The following is a 25,560-nucleotide window of genomic DNA, read 5'->3' on the forward strand; positions in this document are numbered from 1 at the left end:
TGAGACAGGACAAGTCCAGCCAGTTCTCTAATTTCCTCTACTTTCTTTTTTCTTTTTCTTCTTTTCTTCCCTGCAGTTTCTTCAGGAAGATAAAATGGAGAAGCTTGAGGAGACTGTTGAAAAGTATCCTTGTGCCTTTCCTTGCTGGGTTGGGCCCTTTCAGGCATTTTTCTTTATCTATGACCCAGACTATGCAAAGACATTTCTGAGCAGAACAGGCAAGACAAGGGGCAAATCTCAAGGACCTAATCCTCCTAGGAGTGAGATGGACATGACCCACAAGCAGGAACTGAAGCAGAGATTAGTACTGGGCCTTTAAAAAAAAAGGATTTTATTCATGAGGGAAAACCATGGTTAGGACACAAGCCACCTGCAGGGTGTCCACCTGCAGGGTGGGGGGAAGTACGAAGGGAATACACCCAGAAACCCCATTCCACTCCTAGAGACCCAGACACACTCCCAAGTGACTCAAATGACAGGTGGGGACAACAATTAGATGGAATAGTGGCCAGAATGAGGACCTGTGAGACCCGTGGAATGTGGCAGGTGCAGACCCCTATCCATTCAGAAATCTCTTGGACCCCATTTGTCTTCGTCTTCAAGGCCGTTTTGAAGGTCATGTGCAAGTCTCTTCAAGGCGGCTTCTAGTTCCTTGCTATATACCCCAAGGCCCCAGCCGTGGGGCTCCCCAGGAAAGGCTGCTGCTGGGACACTCTCCTGGGCACTCTCTGGAAGGTTCCCACAGGCCTGGCCCTGAATGGAGAAGCTTCTGGGCTTCTTGGGCTGGGGAAGTGGGCGTCTTTGGCAGATGGGCATGTACAAGACAGGCCAGACTGGGGGGGGGGGGGCTTGCCCAGGTTGGGCTTGCCCAGGTTGAGTGTGCCCAGCATGAACTCGAGGGCTGTGAGGGCCGGTAGGGGTGGAATTCAAAGCGGTGACAGCCTGGTTCCCAGTACCGGTATGAACACTGCTGCACCCTAAACCAATTCTTCACGTGTTGCTCCTCTGGGCCAAGGTGGAGGCCAGGGGCACCAGGGCACCCACGGATGGAAAGGGATCCTTCAGGAAGTGTGCTTCTAGCTCCTTTTTCTGTGTCGCAGCCCGGCTGGCTGGGCAAAGTAACCGGGGGGGTGACGAACAACTTGTGTACATTGATGCAGCAGGAATAGGAGCCGTTTATTGTAGGACAACCGAGATATTTATACATTTTACACAGCTTATCTTAATTAGCATAAACTAGATACAGCAGTCAACCAATAAGGAATCTCCACACTTAATGGCTCGCTTTTGTTACTTCACAAACCACTCCCTCTGGCATTTTGCCAGGCGCCATCCAGACTTGTTTACAGACTCTAACATATCCCCCTTTTGTTTAATTTAAATAACGACCATAGTGTTTTTTACACAAACACCATAAATAACCTGCTAGAAACAGAAAGGGAGGATACAAAATGTTACAATTCCAAGCCAATTGATGGCTCCATGCAAGAAGCCCTTGGAAAAATTATACCAGCAATGACACCCTTAGCAAAGATACTGAGTTATAATTTGTTGTAGATTACAATTTGTTGTCTCAGTCCAGATAAAGCAGTGTCTCAATAGATTAACTCACAGTCCAGGTAAACCACAGTCCAGGTAAGTTCTGCAGGCAGCTAGCTTAAGTTGTAGCAGCAGAAACAGCAACAGCTCCGAAGTTTTGTCGGGTTCTCAGCCGAAGTTTCCTCAGGTTCTCAGCAACATTGTAAATTCTTTCACCTTTGTTTTTACTGTCACTGGGAGGAAGGCAGGAACTCCGGATGGCTAAAGAAAATCCTGTAGCATTCTACTAAGAAAACAACCTTCTGAACAATTTAGTACATTATCTCAAGGTTTTTTACATTTGAAATAAGCATTAATAGTACTCATTACTCATCAGCCTCCAGGTGTGGGAGACCCATTGTAGTTACTGGCCTTGGAAATGATCAAACTTCAGGGACGCCAGTAGCCTTCTGCCAGCTGTAGCATCCCTGGCAGCCCCAGATGGCCCTGGGGAGAGTCCCAGACTCAAACTGCTTCCGGGCACAGGGAGCAAAAGCCTGCAAGACTGTGCCTCCAGGTCAGGTCTAGATTTGGGCTCGCAGTGGCAATCTGCTCCCCTGGGCAGGGGGGCGGGGAAGAGCCGGCAACTGCCGCTTGGAAAATTCTTGCTGCGCCATGATCGGCTTGGGCAGGTGGTAGCCGCCTTGTCGTTTCACGTACCCTCCGGTATCGAAAAGTATTCAGTAGTAGCCTTTTGCTGCAACTTTTTTCTTGATAATCCTTCTTCTTCTGAACTTTCTTTTTCTTTCTGACTAGAGTTTCTGGGCTTTTATCAACACATGCCCTAACTATTCTTGGTTCCACTGGGGTGCCTTTTTCTCTTATCAATTTACTTCTCACCCCTTCCATATTTTCATCACAAAGACAATACAACATTTCAAGACAAAACAAGACACAAACATACTGCATCAATCTTTTCCATTTTCTCAAAATGGCCATTTTTCCTCTCGCCCTATCTGCCTAGGGACGAGCAGATTGCTCCCGTCCTATCTATGGACGGGCAGCTTTTTTCGTCACTTACCCCCCGTACGGGCCACCATCTGCCGCAGTCCGGCTGCAGCAGAATAAGCGGGGGGGCGGGGGGTGACGAATGACTTATGTACCTTGATACAGCAGGAATAGGAGCCATTTATTGTAGGACAACCGAGGTATTTATACATTTTACACAGCTTATCTTAATTAGCATAAACTAGATACAGCAGTCAACCAATAAGGAATCTCCACACTTAATGGCTCGCTTTTGTTACTTCACAAACCACTCCCTCTGGCATTTTGCCAGGAGCCATCCAGACTTGTTTACAGACTCTAACATTTCTTCTGCTTGCTGGGGATCAAAATAGGCCAATCCAGGGTCTATGGGCCCAGTATACTGCGAAGGCTTTGGATATTAGCCATGGCAATGGAGGCTCCATTCAGAGGTAAGGGAATATTGGGTCTTTATGATACCCTGGAGCAAGTGTGGAGAGGGGACAGGACTCTGACCAAGTGAACTCCTTATGTCCTTCTCAGTCCCTAGTCTAGTTCCCAACTCCAGAGTCCTTTAAAGCTGAGCTGTCATTACCAGACTGGCCTTTGCCCCTCTCACTTTTGTGACTTCCCTTTCATCAATACTCCAGACTCCCATCTGTCCTGAACATAAACCTCTGGGGGAAATCAGAAGTAGCCCTGCCTCTGAAGGCTCAGTACGTAATTCTGGATCTGTATCTTTCTGTTACCAGCCCAACCTCTTGATTATGATCCAGTTTTTTTTTTTTAACCTTTATGTATGTACTCAACTCTGTTCTTTTGGGGGCCATGATTCAGCTGCCTCCTCTACCCACCCCTTTTCAAGGCCTCCACCGTGAATTATGCATAGCACAGAACTAACATGGTCAGTGTTTGCTCTGTCAACTTTGCAAAACAAGTGACTCATATTCTATTCTGTTCTTCATATTCCTCATCCTTAGTAAAACCTTATAAAAGAAAAGAGCCTTTCCCTGAAAGTCTCCAGGTTTCCCATCCCTCTCCTCTGATTTGTCTCAAGTTCAGCTCTTAAGGAACTCCATGTCAGTGTCACAAGAGCAACAGGGGCCGTTCGTATCTCACTCTATGGTGACTGCTGGTGTGTCTCATATTTAATATACCTTTCACAAAGGACATATGTTGTGCTACTCCTGTTCTGGAAATGTGGCAATCCTCTGAAAACCACTGTTTCTTCTGGTGGAAGTGAAAATGAGGGAAGAATCTGGGTTTGGGTATCTGTGTGTCTCCCGAGACTTGCTGTTCTCTGGTACTGAACCAAGACCTGTGTTTCCCCCACCTCCCAGGACTCCCATTTGCTCCCTGTTTGTGCTGAACACAGCAAATGGAAAAAAAAAAAAAAAAAAAAAAACCTTCACTGACTGGTAATGAGTGCTCCCTCTAATGCTGTATTTTGTTTGTTTCCTTTTCTTGACTCTGCAGACCCCAAGTCCCAGTACCCATACAGGTTCATGACTCCGTGTCTTGGTATGTATGTGCCAACTTGTAACCCGCTTTCCCACTAAGTCCACTTTGCATGGTAGAGCATTTCAGAGACTCAAATCTGACCTCAAAAGTATTAAGAGTAAGGTTGATATATACTGGGAGTTGTCTAGGGGAAGGTCACAAGGGAGCTTGAAGGTCAACTCAGAACTTCCTGGAAAGCCTTCTTCTCCATTTCTCTCCTCAAAGTCCCATTTTCAAGGCATCTAGGGATGAACCTGTCTCCTCACTTTCTTTTTTGTTTTAATAGAGACATCACATTTTTATTATTTGTTTTAGCCAACATTCATTGACCAGGTACATTCCAAGAACTGTTTTAAGCACTTTATATTAATAAAGCTTTTTTTAATCCGTGACATTGCTAATTTGAATGAAGCAACTGAAAATAATATAATATATTCCAAACAAGACATAAATTTAAACTAAATCAGAATATCTATATTTTGTTTTTGTGTATCTAACCTACATTACCTTCTCCTTCTTTAAAATTGTAGCTTCGCCATTCCTACTCTGAGAGACTCGGTTGGTCTCTCTTGTTTCCTTGGATTTTTTTCTTTTTTTTTTTTGTATACAAATCAATAAATTTTATTCTGAAGTACAGTTTGGCAATATTCTATGAGCAGATAAATTAAGCTCTTTAGTCACATAATCGATGTGTGTGCTAGACCAGGAAAGAATTAATTGAAAGATCTAGGCTTTGGATCCAGATCTCCTTAGATTTGAATCCTGCCCCCCATACCAGTAGACTAATTGAATGTGATTTTAAGGAAGTGATTTAATCTCCCTATGCCTTAGTTTCCTCATCTTTGAAAATGAGGATAAGAATCACTGTTATAGCTGTTATGAGACAAATTAATGTGTATTTCTAGCACTTTATGTAATGCCCAACATTGAACCAGAGCCAGACTATGCATTATGAGCCTGGCATATTTTAAGCACTCAATGAATAGTGTCATTCAGACTTTAAGGTCCTTTTAAAAATAAATCCTTAATGAACACTCTGGCAATAGATTATGGTGGGGTATTAGCCTTGATAAGTGTTTACATGTATGTCATTCACATACCAGGGCTCAAGAGGGTGGTATCTGGAAATAGAGTTCCTAGTGAATTTGTATTTCAGTCATTTATGGATTGGTTTACAGTGGAGAGGAGATGGATATTTGTTGTGTTTCTACTGTGAGCCAGGGCAGGACTAGGTTTTGTATCTTATTATACATCTCCATAGAATCTGCATGACACAGTAAGATTGGTATTTATTATCATAATTTATTATTTTAAAAAACTAAGCCTCAGAAAGTTTAATCAACTTCCTCAATTACTACATAGTGATTTTAGTATTTATTACCACTCTCATCTCATCAGACTTTGAAACTCAGGATGTTAAATTCATCCATCCCAGATATAAGCAACAAAATTTACTACCATCTTAACCTAGGAGCCCTTCTTTGATATTCCACTATTTCACCGAATGCTATTCTTTATCTTTCCTTTTCCTCTGATCTAATAAGTGGCATGCATTTATGTCTTTTATTTCTCAAGGAAAAGGACTCTTGAATCTAGATGGGCCCAAGTGGTTCCAGCATCGTCGCCTACTGACTCCTGGATTCCATTGTGATATCCTGAAAACATATGTCGATATGATGGCCCATTCTGTTAACACGATGTTGGTAAGTAGGGTGGGAAAGTGACGCTCTGTTGCATTGCAAGGGGCTTCCAACTGAAATTGTATTAGGCATACGTTTCATGGATAGTGAAAATCAAAAGTCAATTTCTGAAATTAATCTATGTATAAGTACCCACTGAAAAGCAGACGTTTGTCTAAGCTTTTGCTATTTTCTTTGGGCGATTAAAATAATAATGAGAAGATTTAGTCTTCTGTCTTAGATATATTCTGAGATTCTATAGCAATACACCAAGTACCAACTAGTGATATTCATGCAGTAAGTGCTGTAGGTGACAAGTAAGAAAGCCAAGACCAGCTATGGCAGCTTCTGATTCCAGAGGAGACTAAAATTTACCATGAAATATAAATTGGATGTGTATATGTAGATAATATGATTGAGAGAGTTCTAGATGGAGCTGTTCAGCATGGAAAAAAGGTTTGTAGGTTGGAATGGATTTGTATGAGGGCCATAAAGAACTGATCAGAGGATTAAATGTCTTCATTGAAATCCCAGATATGAGTTTCCCCTTGTAGATAGTGAAGGATCACTATGAGGTGACCTACACCCCAAAGGGGAAGGAGGTCTTTGCAGAGGAACATTCCTGGGATGATCTCTGATTTATAGTTAGCTGTGCCCAAGCTCTACTTTTAAAAAGCTTTTAATTTTTAAATTGTATTTCTTTTAATTGGATGAATAATTCACTAATACAGTTTCATCGCAAATACTTCAAACACCAAAAAGCCAAATTCCCTTCACCATCATCTCCAAAATCATTTCTGTTCCCAAGGAATCACTATTCCTGGTTCCTCTACTGGCTTCTCAGCCAAGTTCACAGAACCCCATTTAACCCCTGCCTGGATGGTGGTGAAGTCATTGGTGAGGTCTTGAGACAAAGACCCAAAGACTATCAGGTACAGAGTTAGAGAGAGAAGAGGGCACCCTCTTCCAACTCTGGTGCTGCTCAATGACCAACACAATTTTAACCTCCAATTCTAGGAGCTCTTTCTGCTTTTCCTGTTTCTCAGTCCATTTCCATGAGTTCCTCTCATACTTCCTCCCCCTGCAGAACGGTTCCAGAGGGCACTGAGCTTCAAAGACTGCTCTTGCTCTCATCTCTTCTAAATGTAACATTTGTGCTCAATGTGCACACTGTATGCATGTGTTGAAATATCACATTGAGCCCCATGAATAGATTCAACTAATTGAAATTAACTAAAATAAAATATTTTTAAAGTAGCTAATTCAGATTCAAGCTACTTGACTAAACAATTGACACTTTGGTATAAGGTTTTCAAACTTTACCTTTTATTCAGACTCCTAGTCCTTGGGACCTAGCTTGGCACTTGTAGATGCTCAACAAATGCAGGTTGACTTAAACTTAAACATTTCCACTTATTTGCATTTTTACACAAAGAATATTTATATTGACAATTTCATATACAACTGGGGACTCTGTGCCAGTTTAAGAAAGTCAGGAAAAGCATTTCAAGCAGTGTATATAGGTCTCTTTTGTGGGGGAAGTCAGGTGGGCACGGGCTGCACCTGGCTGGAGCCAGCTTCCTGCCCAGCTTCTCCCTAGACCAGTTTCTGAATATAAAATGTTTTTTTAAAATGTTGCAAGTATCTTTTAAGTGCAGTTACGGTGGTTGAGAGTAGTGGCAGGGTGTCTAGCAAGCTGGGAACTGAAAGTGAAGGAACAAACTCTTTGTACTTATGGGGCCTGCACTAGCGATGCCTATTCTATAGAACTCTGATCTATGTGGAAATAGTAACACTTGAAGGACCATTTATCAGATATGCAGTTTATTATATGTTCTTTATCACTCAGCTAGGCGCATATTTTTCTTCTTCAAGCCCAAAATAAGTACATGGCTTATTTGCTTTCTTAACTTTGGTTCCTGAGGGGCCAAAGATTGTGTCTCTTGCGTTATAAGGGCAAGGTCATGGAGGAGACTGCAAATGAAGGCATTTTGATGATAGTGATGATGTTGATCTTGACCTCCTCTGCCAGGCTAAGTGGGAGAAGATTTGCAGCACTCAGGACACAGCCGTGGAGGTTTTTGAACACATCAACTTGATGGCCCTGGACATAATCTTGAAATGTGCTTTCAGCCAGGAAACCAACTGCCAGATAAATGGGTCAGTGACAGGAGAGCAAAACAGATATTTGTTCATCATTATCTAAGTCAATTATTGACACAGTGTCCTAACTTTATTTTCTAGCTCCCTTGATCCTTATGTAAAAGCAACGGTTGAACTCGGCAAAATTATATTTTATCGCATGTACAATTTCTGGCACCACCATGACATAATTTTCAAATTCAGCCCTAATGGCCACCTCTTCCAAGAGTTAAGCAAAGTGCTACATCAACACACAGGTAAATACATGGGTATTTCTTGGATTTGATTTGCCCAAGTCCATATATCACCATTAATTGTATTGTGGCTATCAAGAGAGATAAGCCTCAGTGTGAACAGAAAAAAATTATTGTTCTTAATGGAGCTTTTATATGGACACTGCTCAAATGAAATACAGTTTGAGTCCTTTAGAAGAATTTGCTACATCCATAGTAGTAATTAGTCTTCTCAGTATTCTTGTTATGTTATGCAATTTTTATTATGTACAGTTATTAATACAAAAACAATAAGTGGACACTTAAGATTTCAAAACATATATAACATATAGCTTTGTGCAATTATTGCAGTAATAATTATAAGTTAAAAGTACTCATGCAATGTAGGAATGGGTGGGAGAAAGAGTAGACATGGAAATGCACTCAAAAGAAGCTTGATTCAAAAATATGTTTATGTTAGCAAAGTGTAAACTCAAAAATTAAAATAGAATAAATTTTTAAGCAATTCAACATTACTTTTCATAAGTATCATAATAGAGAATACTCACCCAGAAATTTATCCCTCATGGGCTCCATCATTAACTAGCAGCATGACTTTGGACAGTTACTGCTTTGTTTCAAAGGCATATGAAAAATGGTGATTTAAAAATAAACCTATCTCATAGGTTTCTGGTGATGATGAGTGTGCTAATAAATGTAAAAGACTTGGGATGATACCTGGCACTGTATAAATATTAAATATAAAGTATAGTTACTTATCAAATATCTTTGCCCCCAGGAAACTTTCAAGACTCACCAATACATGCATATTCACACTTACATATACACATAGATACTATAAGGAGGACATTCAGTGAAGCAGGTTAGAAACAATTTAAGATACAAGTGGGCATTACATCTTTATAGCAATAGTCCTCAAATGTTTTTGCATCATGGATCACAGAAAGTATTAACTTTTATATGATTCATTGGAGTAAATAGGAGTGGATTTGAGGACAGCTACATATGACTTAGATGATTCTTTACATTTTCATTATGTATAATTATGATGAAAAAACAAAATCAAAAGTATTAGAGAAAATATTAAGTGTCCAGGTTTTTGAAAACTTTAAAAACAAGACATTTTCAGTTGTGTATGGTGATGCATGCCATAGTCCCAGTAACTTAGGATGCTGATGCAAGAGGATTGCAAGTTCAAGGCAGTCTCAGCAACTTATCGAGGTGCTGAGCACTCTGTGAGACCCTGTCTCTAAATAAAATACAAAATAGGGCTGGAGGTGTGGCTTAGTGGTTGATTGCCCCTGAGTTCAATCCCTGGTAGCCCCCCAAAATTTTTTTTAAATAACCTGTTGGGGATTTTAATTGTGAGTATGTTGAATCTAAAAATCAAGTAGGGAAAAAGAAGTGACATCTTGACAATATTGAGTCTTCCTATCTATATACATACATGGAATATTTTTTCATTTATCTAGATAAATTTTATTTTTTTCTTCAGGTTTTTAAAGCATTCCTCATAATGGATTTGCACATCTTTTGTTGCATTTATACTAAGTATTATGTTTTTCAGAACTAATGTACATAATACTCTGTTTTATATTTCAAATGCCATGTTTGTTGGTAGTATATAAAAAATCACTTCTATTTATTAACTTCATATCCTACAACCTTGTCATAATTACTTACTAGTTTCAGGTGTTTTTTGTTGAATCTTGGAGATTTTTCTACTATCATATCATCTGTGGATAAACATAGTTTTGTTTATTCTTTCCTAATTTATATACTTTATATTACTTTGTCTTATTGTATCAGCAAGGATTTCCAGAAAGATGTTGAATAAGAGTGGTGAGAGGAGACGACATTGTTTTATTCCTGACTGTATTGAAAATATCAAGTTTCTCATCATTATCTATGATATACACTATAGGGGTTTTGTAGATATTCTTTGTCAAGGTGAGGAAGTTTTCCTTCTGTTCCCAATTTGCTGGGATTTCTTTTAAACATGAATAAGTGTTAAATTTTGACAAATGGCTTTTCTGTATTTACTGATATAATCGTACTCTTTCTTCTTTACGCTGTTAATTAATAAGTTACATTGATTGATTTTCAAATATTGAACCAGTCTTGCCCACCTGGAGTAAATACCACTTTTGTTGAATTTTTGCATCTATGTGCATGAGAGATATCAGTCTGTGGCTTTCTTGTAATATCTCTGTCTTATTTAGGTATGAAGGTAATGCTGGCTTCATAAAATGAGTTAAAGTATTCTACTTCTATTTTATGGAAGACACTTATAGAATTTATTTGATTTCTTCCTTAAATGTTTGGTAGAGTTCACTAGTGAGATTATCTGGGCCTGTTTTTTTTTTCCTGTTCTGGAAGGTTCTTAATGATTGATTTAGTTTCTTTAGTGGATACAGACCTATTTTAATCTGTCTCTCGTGTGAGTTTTTTGAAGATTTTATCTTTCCAGGATTTGGTCCATTTCATCTGGGTTGTTTCTTTATTGGGTGAAGTATTCCACATATGTCAATTAGATTCAGTTGATAGATGATGTTGTTGGTTTTAACTGTCTGCTTCCTGATTTTTCTACACTGGATTTATAATAGAGAGACAATGAAGTATCCAAATATTCTATCAGTTTTTGCCTCTCATATTTGGATGCTTGTTGTTATGCATACACTTTAAGGATTTTTCATGTGCTCTTAGAGAATTAACCTCTTTATCGTTATAAAATACCTTCTTTATCTGGTACCTTTCCTTGCTCTGAAGTTTATTCTGCCTGGAATGAATATAAATACTCCAGTCTTCGTTTGCTTATTTATTATGGTTTACCTTTCTTCATTCCTTTACTTTTAATTTGTATGAATGTTTATATTTAAGGTAAGTTTCTTATAGGCAACATATAGCTGTGTCTCATTTTTTATGTACTCTGACAGTCCGTCTTTCAATTGGTACATTCAGATCACTGGTGCTTAAAAGAGATAAATGTTATATATAGTGGATTAGCAGCTACCAGATTTATTACTGCTTTCTACTCACTGTTTTTGTTCTTTGCTCTTTGGTCTTCCATTCTTTTTCTACCTTCTGTGGATTTTTAATAAAGTTATTTTTTTACATTTATTTATTTTTTTAATGTGGTGCTGAGGATCAAATCCAGTGCCTCACACATGCCAAGTAAATGCTTTACCACTGAGCCACAACCCCAGCCCACCTTCTGTAGTTTTTAATTCAGTGTTTTCTATGACTCAATTTTTTTCTACTCTGTCAGCATATCAATCATACATCTTGCTTTTGTCAGTGGCCATACATATCCACAGTTAATCCAAGTCTACTTTCCAGTAACACTACACTACTTCACTAGTAGTGCAAGCACCTTCTGGCGGAGTATTCCCGACTTGTCCCTCCTGTCCTTCTATGGCATTATTTGTCATTTATTCCACTTATCTGGAAAATATAATCATTAAATATATTGTTGCTGAAATTACTTGAGACAAACTGTAATCTGTTAGCTCAGTTAAAAACAGGAAAATCAAAAGACCTACATTTTACCTTCACTTATCCCCTAACGCTCCTTTCTTTGTGCAGATCTGAAATTCTGGTCTGTATCATTTTCCTTCTTGCTGAAGAACTTATTTTTAACATTTCTTACAAAATATTTCTACTATAACAAGTTTACTCAATTTTATATGCCTTAGAAATTTCTCTTTAATTTTTAAAGATGATTTCTCCAGGTACAAAATTCTAGGTTAATGGGATTTTTTTTTTTCTTTTAACACTTCAAACATTTCACTACACTTTCTTTTTGCTTGCATGGTTTCTAACAAGAAGTGCAATGTGATTCTTATGCTTGGTCCTCTATAAATAAGGTGTTTTTCCTGTGTTTTCTTTAATGATTTCCTGTTTGTTTTGTGCAGTTTGAATATGCTGTGCAAATGTGTATTTTTTTTTTGTTAAAGAGAGAGTGAGAGAGAGAGAGAGAGAGAGAGAGAACTTTTTTTAATATTTATTTTTTAGTCTCGGCGTACACAACATCTTTGTTTTTGTATGTGGTGCTGAGGATCGAACCTGGGCCACACGCATGTTAGGCAAGCGTGCTACCACTTGAGCCACATCCCCAGCCCCCTGTGTATTTTTTTAATATCATCCTATATGGCATTCTCTGAGTTCCTTGGATCTGTGATTTGGTGTTATTAATTTTGGAAAGTTCTCAGTCATTTATTGCTTCAAATATTTCTGTTTCTTTCCTCCTTCTCCATGTATGTGTGTGTGTGTGTGTGTGTGTGTGTGTGTGTGTGTGTAGAGGTAGGTAGCACCTTCATATTTTTATCCATTTCTTCTATGAAAGTAATTTGTTTTTCTGTTTCTATTTCAGTCGATTTTGTTACATTTAATTTCCATTTTATTTGAGTTTTAAAATATACGTGAGTAGCAGGAAATAGTCAATTGTAACTCAAAAATATTTCTGCAAATATAAGTTATTTTCCTATTACGCTGGAGGCCTTTGACTTAAACATATGCAGGCAGATTTATCTTTGTGCTGTCTGATGGGAGTTGTAATTATAGATTATTTAGGTAATAAAAGAGTTGGTTCTGATGGGCATGAGACAAAATGGCCTAGTAGAAGAACCCTTTGAGGAATTTGGCAAGTCACAAGAGTCAAGGCAACAAAGGGGAAACTATTCCAAGGAGAGAAAGAAGAGAAACTCCAGGAATCAATAAATGACTGACAAAAAGCCTAAAATGCATAGAAACAGAGGAAAGGCAACTCTGGGTAAAATACAAAGCATTTTACAACCTCAGCCCTCACTCCCCAGCTGAAGGAGGTGAACCCAACGCTGCAAGCACAAGGTAAAATGGTCTGTTACTTGAAGTATATATCTTTTTAGCGATTGTCTCGTGATATCATGACTTTTAGTACTAAAAGCTGAGTCTTGTTTAATAAGTTTTGTTCAAATTCTACTTTGTCCAATATCAAGATTACAACCCTGCTTTCTTGTCATTTATGATTGTCTGATATAATCTCACCTATCCTTTTATGTTTAGCCATTCAGAATTACTTTGTTTTAGGTATGTTTCTTCTATGCAGCACATAGTTGGATTTTATTTTATGAGCCAGTTTTGAAATCTTTTTATTTCAATAACCATATCATTCTCATTCTCATTCATTGAAATGACTGTTATACACGGTCACAATGCTGTCATATAATTATGTTATCATTATTGTGTGTATTATGGTATAATAACTGTATTTATTTATTAAAGTTGTCATAACAAGTGATCACAAACTAGAATAGATGTTTAGAACAGACTTTTTCTCTATCACAGTTCTGGAGGCTAGAACTACAAAGTATTGGCAGGGAAGGCTCTAGAGAAGGCTCTTGCCTTCTCCTTCTACCTCCTAGTGTCTGCTGATGATCCTTGGCATTCCTCAGCTTGCAAATACATCATTATTATTTCTGACTGTATTCAAATGGTTGATTTCTCTCTGCTTCCAAATTCCTCTCTTCTTTTAAGAATACAAGTCAGTGAGGTAGGTCCTACTCTAATCCAGTATAACTTTATCATAACTTGATTGCTTCCACAAAGACTATATTTTTGAAATAAGGCCACCTTCACAGCTCTTAGTAGATATGAATTTTGGGGAGACATTATATATAGTTTCTTTATATAGCATGTCATCTTGGTCTTTTTAAATATACTGTCTTTGATATTTAAGTTGTTTATATTTTTTATTTTTTTATAATTTTAATATTTATTTTTTAGTTATCAGCGGACACAACATCTTTGTTTGTATGTGGTGCTGAGGATCGAACCATCGTCGCATGCATGCCAGGCAAGCGTGCCACCACTTGGGCCACATCCCCAGCCCCTATATTTTTTAATTTTTTATTTGTTCTTTTTAGATACCCATGACAGAAGAGTGTATTTTGACATATTATACATACATGGAGTATAAATATGTTTATGTGTTTGTTCTGAGGTTACCATAATATTTATTTCCTTTGTAGAATCCTTAGTCTCCTACTTTTCTTTATTTAACCTTTTACTGTTCTAAAAGGTCTAGCTTGCCAGTTTTTGTATTGTAGTAAAATGTATATAATTTAGCATTTGCCATCTTAACCTTTTGCAAGTGTACACTTCAGTGACTTCAAGTATATTGACATAGTTGAGCAACCATCTTCACTTTTAATGAAGTAGTCATCTCTGTAGATTTCTCGGAATGGGTTCATGAGCACAACATTCCCTGAGTTCTTCCATGTTTAAAACAAATTTTTTTCTATAGCCTTGATACTGGAAGGACAGTTTGTCTACATATAAAATATTTATCTCATACTTCATTTCCTTGAGTTTCTTGGAAATGTTCTACTATTGTCTTGATTTCTTTACTGCTTGTCTCAAGTTTGAGCTAGCCCAAGTTTCTCTTCCTTAAAACTCATTTAATATTTTTGTCAGAAGTCTCTGAGGATTTTTTTCCTCTGTCTTTAATGTCAAATATTTTTACTAGGTATATATCACAATTGGTCATTCTGTTCCAATTTTTTCAGGCAGAGACTAAGTCCTTTAATATATAGATTTCAATTTTTTATTTCTAGAAATTTTTCTTGGGTTACGTTTTAATTATAGCTCTGTTCCATATGTTTTTGTGTTTTTCCTTTTGGTCCCTTCAAACATGCATATGTTGAGGGTGCAGAATTATTTGTTTATTCTTGGTCATTTTTCCATTGTTTTGCCTATCTTCTATTTCATCTGATAATTTCCAAGAAGATGAGATTTTAGAGGAAGAGAAGAATGATTGATCATTTAAATCTAAAATGGAGTTGCTTGCCTACTATATAAACTATGTCTTTGGTTTGTTGTATTTTATTTTGGAACTTTGATCAAAAGTTGTCCATTTGATGGAAAAATAAATCATCTGTGAAAATTTAATCAACTTAAATGTAATGTACCCAGTCTGGTCTCTGAAAAGCCAGCAAAATCTGAAGTTATTCATGGGCCCTGACTTACTTTATAATTTACTTGACTTTGATTGACTTTGCTGCCACTTTAGTAATGGAGAGATATTATTCTACCCAGAAAAGGTAATCCAGGACAGAAAAAAAACCCTCAAGGCTGGAATGAAGCAGGATAACACTCAAAAGAATAAGTACCAGGATTTCCTGGATATTATCCTTTCTGCCCAGGTAAATCTTCCAAATATCTTAGCCTAATTAATCATCCAGTTAACTATGTGTGTCGGTGGATAAGAGGGGATGGGGTGGGGAAAAAAGCAAAGCTGATCCAATAAATTTAACAGTACTTTGAATTGAGAGGTTGGCTCCATGAAGGTTGGGGTAAGGATAGAATTCTGCAACTGTCACTAGACATGGTCATTGAAGACTAAATTATGTATTTGACAGGATTGGGGATTATATAGATACATGGAGTTTAGGTAATCAAAGGAAAATGGGTCACATGAGTGAGCATGTAAAAAGAGAAGGAGTTGGCACTGGAAAATCTGGATAGATCTGGGAGTCTGAAGAGAATTCCTTGGGTCTGATGAGTGGAAAGCACTTTGCAGTCTGCTTTTCCTATCTAATGTTGGTTCTCCTTTATGCTCTGAGTGAGGTGTCACTCATAGAATATATCTGTTGAACTGAATTAAAATTAAAACTTTTTTTTAAATCTCTAAGTTTCCCCCTAGAGCCATTAATTTTAATTGGGTCTCCAAAGATCTGTAAACTACTGTACATTCTAGGCTGAAAATGAAGACAGCTTCTCCAATGCTGACCTGCGGTCCGAGGTGAACACATTCATGTTGGCTGGGCATGACACCTTGGCCGTGAGCCTCTCCTGGCTCCTCTACTGCCTGGCTCTGAACCCTGAGCATCAGGAGAGATGCCGGGAAGAGATCAGGAGCATCCCAGGGGACGGGTCTTCCATCACCTGGTAAGATCTACCTCTCTAATCATTTCATTCTAGTTCTCCCCCTGGGATTTTGGGGTATTTTTTGCCCTGGTTCCTTAATAATGACAGTGACTCATGATATGTGTATGTGGAAGCAGAAGAGGTAGGCTGTTTCTCTGTTCTTTCTCAAGAAAGCCCCAAGTAAGTGCCTTGTCTTTTGCAAAAGTTCATTCATCCAGAAATTGTCATTGCTTTTCTACTCAGTGGTGTATAAAATGACCCATTTCTTTCTTTCACCCAATCTCTGGCACATTGGAATGAGGACCTGACCGGAGGCTAGCATTTAGAATTTGAATGGTTGGGCCCAAGTGGGATTCCTGAGAGAGCTGAATGAACAGCTGCATCATTTAAGGCTCATTGTGGACACTCTAACCATCCCCTTGTCATCAGTTTCATTTCTCAAGGTGACTTTGGACTTTGAACATGGTATTCAGTAGGAAGATATGATATGGGTTCTGCCCTCAGTGAGCTAACAGTCTAATGTGGACACAGACCTCCATAGAACAAATTGAAATATAGCATGATAAGGACAATAATAGAGATATGTGCTATCCACCAGACAGGCACCTAGCCTGGCATGGGGGCTCAAAGTGATTTCCTTAGAATGACTAGAAGTTAACCACATGGAAAACTTCAACTCTGCTTTGCTACATTTAAGCGTATCTTGTTATTAATAAAGTCCAGCTTATGAATTTGCTCCTCAAATATGCTGTTTGCAAAGAAACAACATGTTTCTGACATAAATCACACCCTTCATCCTGCCTGGTGAAAAGGAGCAGAAAGATAGAAATTCTAAGGGTCACTGAGCCACATGACTAGGAAAACAAACATCGTATTTGATATGAGAATATCAGCTCAATTGAAATATTTGTAAAGCAAAATTTGAAGTAATAAAGGTATAGTAGAGCTATCATTTTATAAGGAATTATAATGATTTCTTAACACAAATTAAAGGCTTAATTTATATAGCATAAAATACAAAATTAGACAGTCATTTTTACTTTTTGCAGGGCAGGGGAGGGTACTAGGGATTGAACTCCGGCACTCAACCACTGAGCACATCCCCAGCCTTATTTTTTGTGTTTTATTAAAAGATAGGGTCTCACTGAGTTGCTTAGTGCCTCACTTTTGCTGAGGCTGGCTTTGAACTCACCATCCTCCTGGCTTAGCCTCCCAAACTACCGGGATTAAGGCATACACCACCTCATCCAGCTCATTTTTAACTGACAAATATGCACGTGATGTTTTGATACTTGTATAACTTGTGGGATAACTAAATCAAACAGTGGATATATCTATTAACTTACATACTTATTTTTGGTGATGAGACATTTCAAACCTATCCACTTAGCAGTTTTCAAGTATACAACAAATTGTATGTTGTACTTGCAATGCTACAATAGAATTGCATGATGTGCAGTATATCTCCTGAATTTATTTCTCCTATCTAACTAAAGTTTTGTATTCTTTGACTAGTATCTCCTAGTCCTCAGACCCCTGAAGTACCATTCTACTCTCTGCTTCTAGGAATTCAACTTCTTCAGATTCCTCACGTGATTGAGATCATATGGTCTTTGTCTTTCTGTGCCTGTTTTATTTCACTTAGCATAATGTCCTCCAAGTTTTTCCATGTTTTTGCAAATGATAAGATTTTCTTCTTTTTTTAATGTACTTTTAATTGTAGATGACACAATACCTTTATTTTATTTTCATGTGGTGCCATGGATTGAACCCAGTGCCTTCCACATGCAAGGCAAGCACTCTACCACTGAGCTACAACCTCAGCCCAAGATTTCCTTCTTTTTAAGAGCTAGGTGGTTTCCTATTGTGTATGTATGCCACATTTTCTCTATCCATTCATCTGATGATGGACACTTAGGTTGACTCCATATCTGGGCTATTGTGAATAATGCTGCAATGAAGATGGGAATGCGAATGTCTCTTTGACATACTGATTTTGCTTCCTTTTGATGTATATCTGGAAATGATATTTTTGGATCATATGGTCATTCTATTTGCAATCTTTAATGGAACTTTCGTACTTCTTCCTATAGGACTGCATTAATTTTCATTGCCACCGATAGTGTACAAATGTTCCCTTTTCTCCACATCCCCACCAATGTTTATCTTTCTTTTTTATTTTATGATAGCCATTCTAACATGGTTAGGTGATATCTCAATGTGGTTTTAATTTGCATTTCTCTGATGATTAGTGATGTTGAAAATGTTTTTTGTATGCCTGTGGCCATTTGTATGTCTTTGAGAAATAGTGTATTCAGGTTCTTTGCCCATTTTTTAATTGGATTATTTGTTTTCTTGATACTGAGTTGTGTCAGTTATTATACATTTTGGATATTATTCCCTTATCATATATATGGTTTGTAAATATTGTCTCCCATTTTTTAGGCTGTCTCTTCACCTTGTTGATTATTTCCTTTGTTTTGCATAAGCTTTTTGGTTGGTGCAAACTCATTTGTCTGATTTTGCTTTTGTTGTCTGTGTTTAGAAAACTATATTTTTAAAAAATGTTGTCAAGACATGTCAAGAAGCTTCTCCCTTTTGTTTTTTTAGTAGTCTTATAGTTTCAGGGTTTCAGGTTTTAAATTTAAGTCTTTAATCCATTTTGAGTTGATTTTTTTTACATGGGGTGAGATAAAAGTCTAATTTTATTCTTCTGCATGTGCACATCTGGTTTTCTCAATACCATTTCTGCCATTTCTCCACCGTGTGTTCCTGGCATCTTTGCTGAAGAATACTTGTCCATAAATATGTAGATATATTTCTGGGCTTTTTAACCTGTTCTATTGGTTTTTGAGAAGGTGCCATGCTGTTTTGATTAGTAAACTTTATGGTGGTCATCAGATAAGGCAATACTTTTCACAAAGCACTTTTGTCTGTGAATGGCTGTGGAATACTGCAGCACTTTTGCCTGTGAATGGCTGTGGGAACTTCCTATTCTCCTATCCTGCTGAGTAATCATTCTTTATTTATTCATTGATATAATAACAGTGAATATCACTTTCCAACATGCCTTAGATATTTTAACCTTCACTAGGGTAAATACCTACACAACTAAAATATCACCATTTCTCATTCTTGTTTGGCCTAAATGGGAAAATAGTAAGTAACTCTCTGCTGGCTGAGAAAACAAAGTCTAGATGATGTGTTAATTGTCAATTATTTTAATGAGACAAAGGGCAAAAATATTACAAAGAACAAAATGTATTTTTTTACTGTCACATGTATTTATAATAATGACATTGGGATGTGGTATTCTGAGAATTTACATTTCCTCTAGACAGGTGCTGCAATCATTCTGCAAAAAGCAATTTCTGGGAAAGCTGGATAGTTGTCTCAAGTTTTTCCATTTGGCTCCTTGTCAGACCATTTCTATGTTGATTAAAATTCTTTCCTAGTTTTTTTTGGGTTTTTTTGCACCATCATGAGGTGGGCGAAATTTTTATTCTTAATTATACAAAGTGCCAGTGTAAGAATTATTTTTTTATCCTAAGCTTAAGGAAGGAGTTCAAAACTAAAATTTCATATTACCAAATGGACAAATTCTGCATTCACAGTAAGTAATAAGAAAAGAAAATACGGGCTGGGGTTGTACCTCAGTAGCAGAGTGCTTGCTTAGCATGTGTGAGGCACGGGGTTTGATTTTCGCACCATATATAAATAAATAAAATAAAGGTCCATTGACAACTAAAAATATACTTAAAAAAAGAAAAGAAAATACAAATACAATAAAAAGACTAGACTAAATATTTGCAGTTGTTACTTTTGAACCAAACTGACTAATTAGAATGCAAATTAAAAATACAACTTTATTCTTCTGGTGACACTTCAAACTTGCTCTATGGAGCAAGTTCTTTCATCTCCAGGACAGAATCCTGAGATCGCATAGAGGTTTCATCCAATCACAAGAGTAGTCTCATGTCCAAGATTGAACTGTCCAGCCCCATATAATAGTGAGACCTTCAAATACTCATCCCCTTGGAGCATCTCCCTCCATCCCAGTTTGGCACTTCTTTGGGCCTGGAAGCCAATAGAGAATGAGGACTTTATTGCTGTCTTGTCCTTACTTGCCGCAGTCTGGCTGCAGCAAAATAACGGGGGGGGGGGGGGGGGTGACGAATAACTTGTGTACGTTGATACAGCAGGACCGTTTATTGTAGAATAAGAGCGGTATTTATACATTTTACACAGCCTTTCTAATTAGCATAAAATAGATACAGCAGTCAACCAATAAGGAATCTCCACACTTAATGGCTCGCTTTTGTTACTTCACAAACCACTCCCTCTGGTATTTTTGCCAGGCACCCTGCAGACTTGTTTACAGACTCTAACATTTCTCTGGCAAAATAACAGGTGCCAATCTGACTTGTTTACAGACCTTAACACTTACTGATCAGCTCCTCCCCTACCCGGAAGCTGCTCTTTCTGACTCTTCCAGGAAGGATTGGGGCTGGGGAGGAAAGAAGGGGAAAGGTCTGTAACTACCGTGATCTGTTCAGTGGGGTTGGTGGATATTTAATGTTTCCCTTTCTCTCACATCTGTGGGTCTCTTGTAGACTCTATGATTCCCAGGGAATTCTGGTCCTGGGCAGAGCCTTTCTCCAGCTGAATCTGGAGCTCTCCCTCCCTCCCTCTGGTCGGTTTGTTGGTCCATAGGACACATTGGCACATTTCTACAGTGCAGCTGCTCTCCCCTGCCTCTCTGTCCATTCTGAGCCTCTCCTATCAGTCCTGTGCTCCCCAGACACCAGCGAGCACTCATCAGACCATCTGAGTTGCCCTAGTGAAGCTTCCCTTTGTGTGTTGGAGATGGGCCAGCACCCTCTTCCATTCTCCATGGCCCTCCAGTATTCCAACAATTCTCTCTAAAGGATGTTTTTTTCTCCCTTAAACTTCTCTAGCCTTTTCTCCTCAATCCTTAGTTATTCCTTATACATTCTTGCCAGGGTAAGAAGAATTACTCTTTTTTTTTTTAATCCTAAGCTTAAGGAAAATGTTCAAAACTAGTCAAGAGCTTTGTAATGTTTTGAACAACTAATAAAAAAAAAGAAAATGTTCAAAACTAAAACTAGAATTTCACATTACCAAATGGCCAATATGATGAGCTAAGGGTTGCAAAATTGGTTTTCAGAAATCTCCTTGGCAAGCCTTTTGCTGTTAGATAAACACCTTATTATATAATGAGGGTACGTGGCCCCTCTTTTTTTCCTCTACCTCACTTGATCCTGAGGTAGAAAGTCCCATTTTAATGATCTTATACATAAACCTATGACAAATAACTTTAACCTGAGAGTAGTGTGTATTAGGAACAAACAAAAGATAGGAAAATATCATTATTTACAACCAGATATGAAGTCTGAGACCCTTCCCTCCCTCCCTCGTCCTCACAGGGACCAGCTGGGTGAGATGTCATACACCACAATGTGCATCAAGGAGATGTTCCGATTGATTCCTCCAGTCCCGTCCATTTCCAGAGAACTCAGCAAGCCCCTTACCTTCCCAGATGGACGCTCCTTGCCGGCAGGTCTTTGTATTCTTTTCCTAAGCAGTTCCTAGAGACCATGGGATCTTGGGGACCACAATGACAATGATTGGTGGGTTTCTACCCTCAGGGCCTCTGGCTTATGGTTAGGCATCTATCAATAGCTCGGAGGATAATTCCTTGGTCAGATTTCAGTTTCAGTGACTCTCCCAAGGCACGCAGCCAGTACTGCAAAGCTAAGCTCATAACCTACATTTCCAGAATCCAGCCCAGGCTTTCTCCCATTGTAAGGTGTTGTTTCTAAGATAATATTTGTTAGGCTGAGTTTGAGACCCAGATGAGACTTCGTGGGAGTTGAGCATCATTATCTTATTCTGAGAGACTCAGAGGGATTTATTTTTTTGCTTCATCATCGTAATATCACCCTAAGTTTGAAACACTTCATATATATAGGGCCTTCAAACATTTTCTCATTTTCACCCCTTGGAATGTGATCTTAACAGACACTTCTACAGTGTTTTACAGTTTTAAAAACACTTTAAAATACTTTTGATGTCACCAATAACCCACTGGGAGAACGCCAATGTACAGATGGGGTTAATTGATAGAAGCAAAACTAGAACTCATGCAGAGGCCCCATACTTCAAGTTTAGGTTTCTGGGCCAGGCATGAAAGATGCAGTGGGATCACACAGGACACTCTTTCACTGTCTGCTTTAGTGCCCCACTAACTGCCTTAGGAAGCTAGTCAACGGGATTGCTTGTGGCAAACACCTACAACTTGTCCTGTAACTTGTTTGATAGATCCAGAATTAATTTACCAGAATTATTTCTAGTAACAAAATAAGTCTCAAATTCTCCTTTGTCTTTTTTATCCCCAAACTATATGAACATTTGCCAAAATTCCCCATTTTCCATGTCTGAACTGCATCAACAAAAATTGCCCACTGGATCTGCATGATACAATTATAGTTCTGTTCTTAACATACCCAAGTTGTTGCTAGTGGGTGCAACATATTCCATTTACAGACATTTAAGTAATTTCCAAATGTGGAAAAAAACATAAGCATAGTTTAGCACTTCGATATGACACCAAGAGCTCCCTAGAATAAATCATGAATTAAGTAAATCATTGCCCTGAAAACTAGAGTATAAATCCAAGTCTCCTCTTTCCCTGTGTCCCTCTCTGGTGGCATCAACTCTGCCACACAGCTCTGCCAGGAGCTAGCTCTCCTTCCAGAATAAAAATCTTTCAGAGGAACAGTATAGCAGTAGTCCAGTTTTTTCTTTCTCCTGTATTCTTCTTTATTTCCCTCCTGACTCAGGAATCACCGTGGTTCTCAGTATTTGGGGTCTTCATCACAACCCTGCTGTCTGGAAAAGCCCAAAGGTATGATTCTCTTCCAACAGACATACTTCAGAGTACAAACGCTACCCAATTTATTTGGGGGCAGCTGAGCATGAACGTGGCTCTACAGTTTAAGCAAATAGCTGAAAGCAATCAAAAATAGACATAAAACTCCAAAATGAATAGAACTTGACCACTAATGGGAACTTACCCTCTTTCCCCACTCCTGCTTTACCTTTGCTTTGAATGAACAGATTGACATAATGTCACACAATCTCCTCTAAATTGCTGTAATTTCTATTTCAGCCATTTCCCTGTAAAGCTCTACCAAGCATTTACTTAGATATCTCCAAGACTGAGGCCTGACAATAGAGTTATTCAGGAAACTCAGGCTCTCTTTTGCAGGACAGAACAATATAGATCCTAGCAGAAAATCAATGACACACTCAAGTTGGATGTCATGTGTTGTAAGGAACTATTATGAGAATGTGGGCGGGGTTTAGGAAAAGCAAATTAGGACATCTGCCAGAAGTGTTTATCTCTTCTAGGCCTGATGATACCCAGGAGGGAGGGTTATAGAACCTGGAGAGAATGAACTTCAAGGGGAAAGGCCATCAGATAGGAGCTGTGGTAGAGATGCAGCCAAGCTGAGGCAGCAGGCAGAGAGGAGCCAGGGAGTAAATACAGGGAACTCTATCCTCCCACTCTCCAGAGCCCTTATCAGTGTCTATTATTGTCCAAATCCAATGGAAAACCATGTGTGTCAGCTTCCTGGGGCCCAGAATAGTCTGGGAAATAGAGAGAGAGAGAGAGAGAGAGAGAGAGAGAGAGAGAGAGAGAGAGGGGGGGGGGGATCTAGACAGGCGAAGAGGAGATGTGTTGCAGCATTGAGTTCCTTGATTCAATATTTTTGAAACTCAAGTACTCAAGTACCAGTCCTATCTTTACATATGCCATCAGGGTTTCAGCTCTAACCTGGTCTACCTGTCCTGGTAATTAATAACTATGGAATTATGTGGCTTTGACTTCTACATGAGTGCATTCTCACTTCCAAAGTAAGAATAATGCCACTTGTCATATTTTTGCTTCCCCTTTACTCTGACTAGCAGACAAGTCAATTGGTAGCCAAAGTCTGCAGGTCTAGAGGTGCATTGTGAGGGAAGCAGCTCCTAGCCTTCACTGAGCTACTGCACACTTGAACGTGGCTAATCAGGATTGAGATATGTACTTTAAAGACATAGTACCAAAACAATGTGAAGTATTTCCTTGATAATTATTTATACTAATTATATTTTGGAACAATAGAATTTGGGGGTTAAATAAATTCTACTCTAAAGAGTAATTTCATCTTTTTAAAAGGTGCCTACCAAGGCATTTTAAATTGCATGTGAGGTTTACGTTGTTTCTGTTGAGCAGTATGTGGTAACTTTAAGAAATATGTTAATATTGTTTTGGGGATGGTTGTGGGGTTGTCTTCTTATTGCAGATCTTTGACCCACTGAGATTTACAAAGGAGAATTCTGATCAGAGACACCCTTATGCCTTCTTACCATTCTCATCTGGACCAAGGTGAGGACAATATGAAGTTGCTGAAAATATACAAAAATGTTCAGTTAGGAGTCACTTCCTTTAGACCCTCAGCTCTATAAATTCTTCCATGGAACCTCATTGTCTCATGAGGCAGATATTGGTTTTTACAAAAAACCTCTGAAAAGATCAGTTAGTTTCACAAAGGATAACACAATTATCTTCACATGCCTCAAAAAGAGACCATACAATGTAAACTATTGCTCCAAGGAGTCCATCATCAATGCAGAAGAAACAGTTCTGTAGGTAATTCCAACTGCCATCTTATGTAGGGAAGACATCCTGTTGGAGCCTCCCATTCATCTTCTTATAGGGAACAACGTAAGGCTAGAGTCCAAAAGTTTCAGTGGCACTTAGTGTGAAAATGTTACTTTACTATAAACTTTAGACTTGTGATTCTAGGAATTTATTAGAGTCAGGTGGAATATTATTGCTCCAAGCATCACTTTCTCTTCCTCTGTATCTTCAGGAACTGCATCGGGGAGCAGTTTGCCATGCTGGAGTTAAAGGTGGCCATTGCCTTGATTCTGCTCCACTTCAAAGTGACTCCAGACCTCACCAGGCCTCCTGTCTTCTCAAACCACATTATCCTCAAACCCAAGCATGGAATCCATTTGCACCTGAAGAAATTCCCCGAGTGCTAGATCCACAAGTATAATGACTAAATATACTTTGTTTTTAAGTTACATTTACAGCTAATGGTTCAAGCAAATAGAGAAGAATCAAAATGCGGTAAGAGGGTTGGAGATAGATGGATTAAGAGATATCTGTAGAGCTGCACATTCCCTAAGGACATTTCCAGGTAAACTCCTAACACTGTTTGTTTGTGTGATTCCAACTATCATTAATACTATATACCAAGCACTTTGCTAAGTGACTTCCAAACATATTCTGTTGTTTTTTAAAAAAGTTTTTAGAATTACTCGATAGGTGAATATATAAATATTTGCTGTAAAAGAAATTCAACATTAGAAAAGCATGTAGAATAAATTAAAAATTTCATTTTGCCTCGCCCATACTGAATGCCCTGACCAATCCTACTACCTTTAAAAAAAAAGAATAATTTGGTATGTATTCTTTCATA

General features: G+C 38.4%; 1 protein-coding gene across 1 annotated transcript in view; it reads left to right on the forward strand.

The window, feature by feature from the left end:
- The window catches only part of LOC143389876 (cytochrome P450 4X1-like), a 29,547-nt gene extending 4,427 nt beyond the window's left edge, over nucleotides 1-25,120 (forward strand). Inside the window, exons 2-12 of the mRNA XM_076842629.2 lie at nucleotides 77-218; nucleotides 4,021-4,065; nucleotides 5,620-5,747; nucleotides 7,756-7,883; nucleotides 7,968-8,122; nucleotides 15,173-15,279; nucleotides 15,834-16,024; nucleotides 21,451-21,584; nucleotides 22,867-22,931; nucleotides 24,376-24,458; nucleotides 24,946-25,120. Coding sequence (XP_076698744.2) covers nucleotides 77-218; nucleotides 4,021-4,065; nucleotides 5,620-5,747; nucleotides 7,756-7,883; nucleotides 7,968-8,122; nucleotides 15,173-15,279; nucleotides 15,834-16,024; nucleotides 21,451-21,584; nucleotides 22,867-22,931; nucleotides 24,376-24,458; nucleotides 24,946-25,120 — 1,353 coding nt within the window. The remainder of the gene's footprint in view (nucleotides 1-76; nucleotides 219-4,020; nucleotides 4,066-5,619; nucleotides 5,748-7,755; nucleotides 7,884-7,967; nucleotides 8,123-15,172; nucleotides 15,280-15,833; nucleotides 16,025-21,450; nucleotides 21,585-22,866; nucleotides 22,932-24,375; nucleotides 24,459-24,945) is intronic.
- Nucleotides 25,121-25,560: the final 440 nt, after the last annotated feature.

This window comes from Callospermophilus lateralis, unplaced genomic scaffold, assembly GCF_048772815.1.
Source record: "Callospermophilus lateralis isolate mCalLat2 unplaced genomic scaffold, mCalLat2.hap1 Scaffold_130, whole genome shotgun sequence".
Taxonomy (NCBI): domain Eukaryota; kingdom Metazoa; phylum Chordata; class Mammalia; order Rodentia; family Sciuridae; genus Callospermophilus; species Callospermophilus lateralis.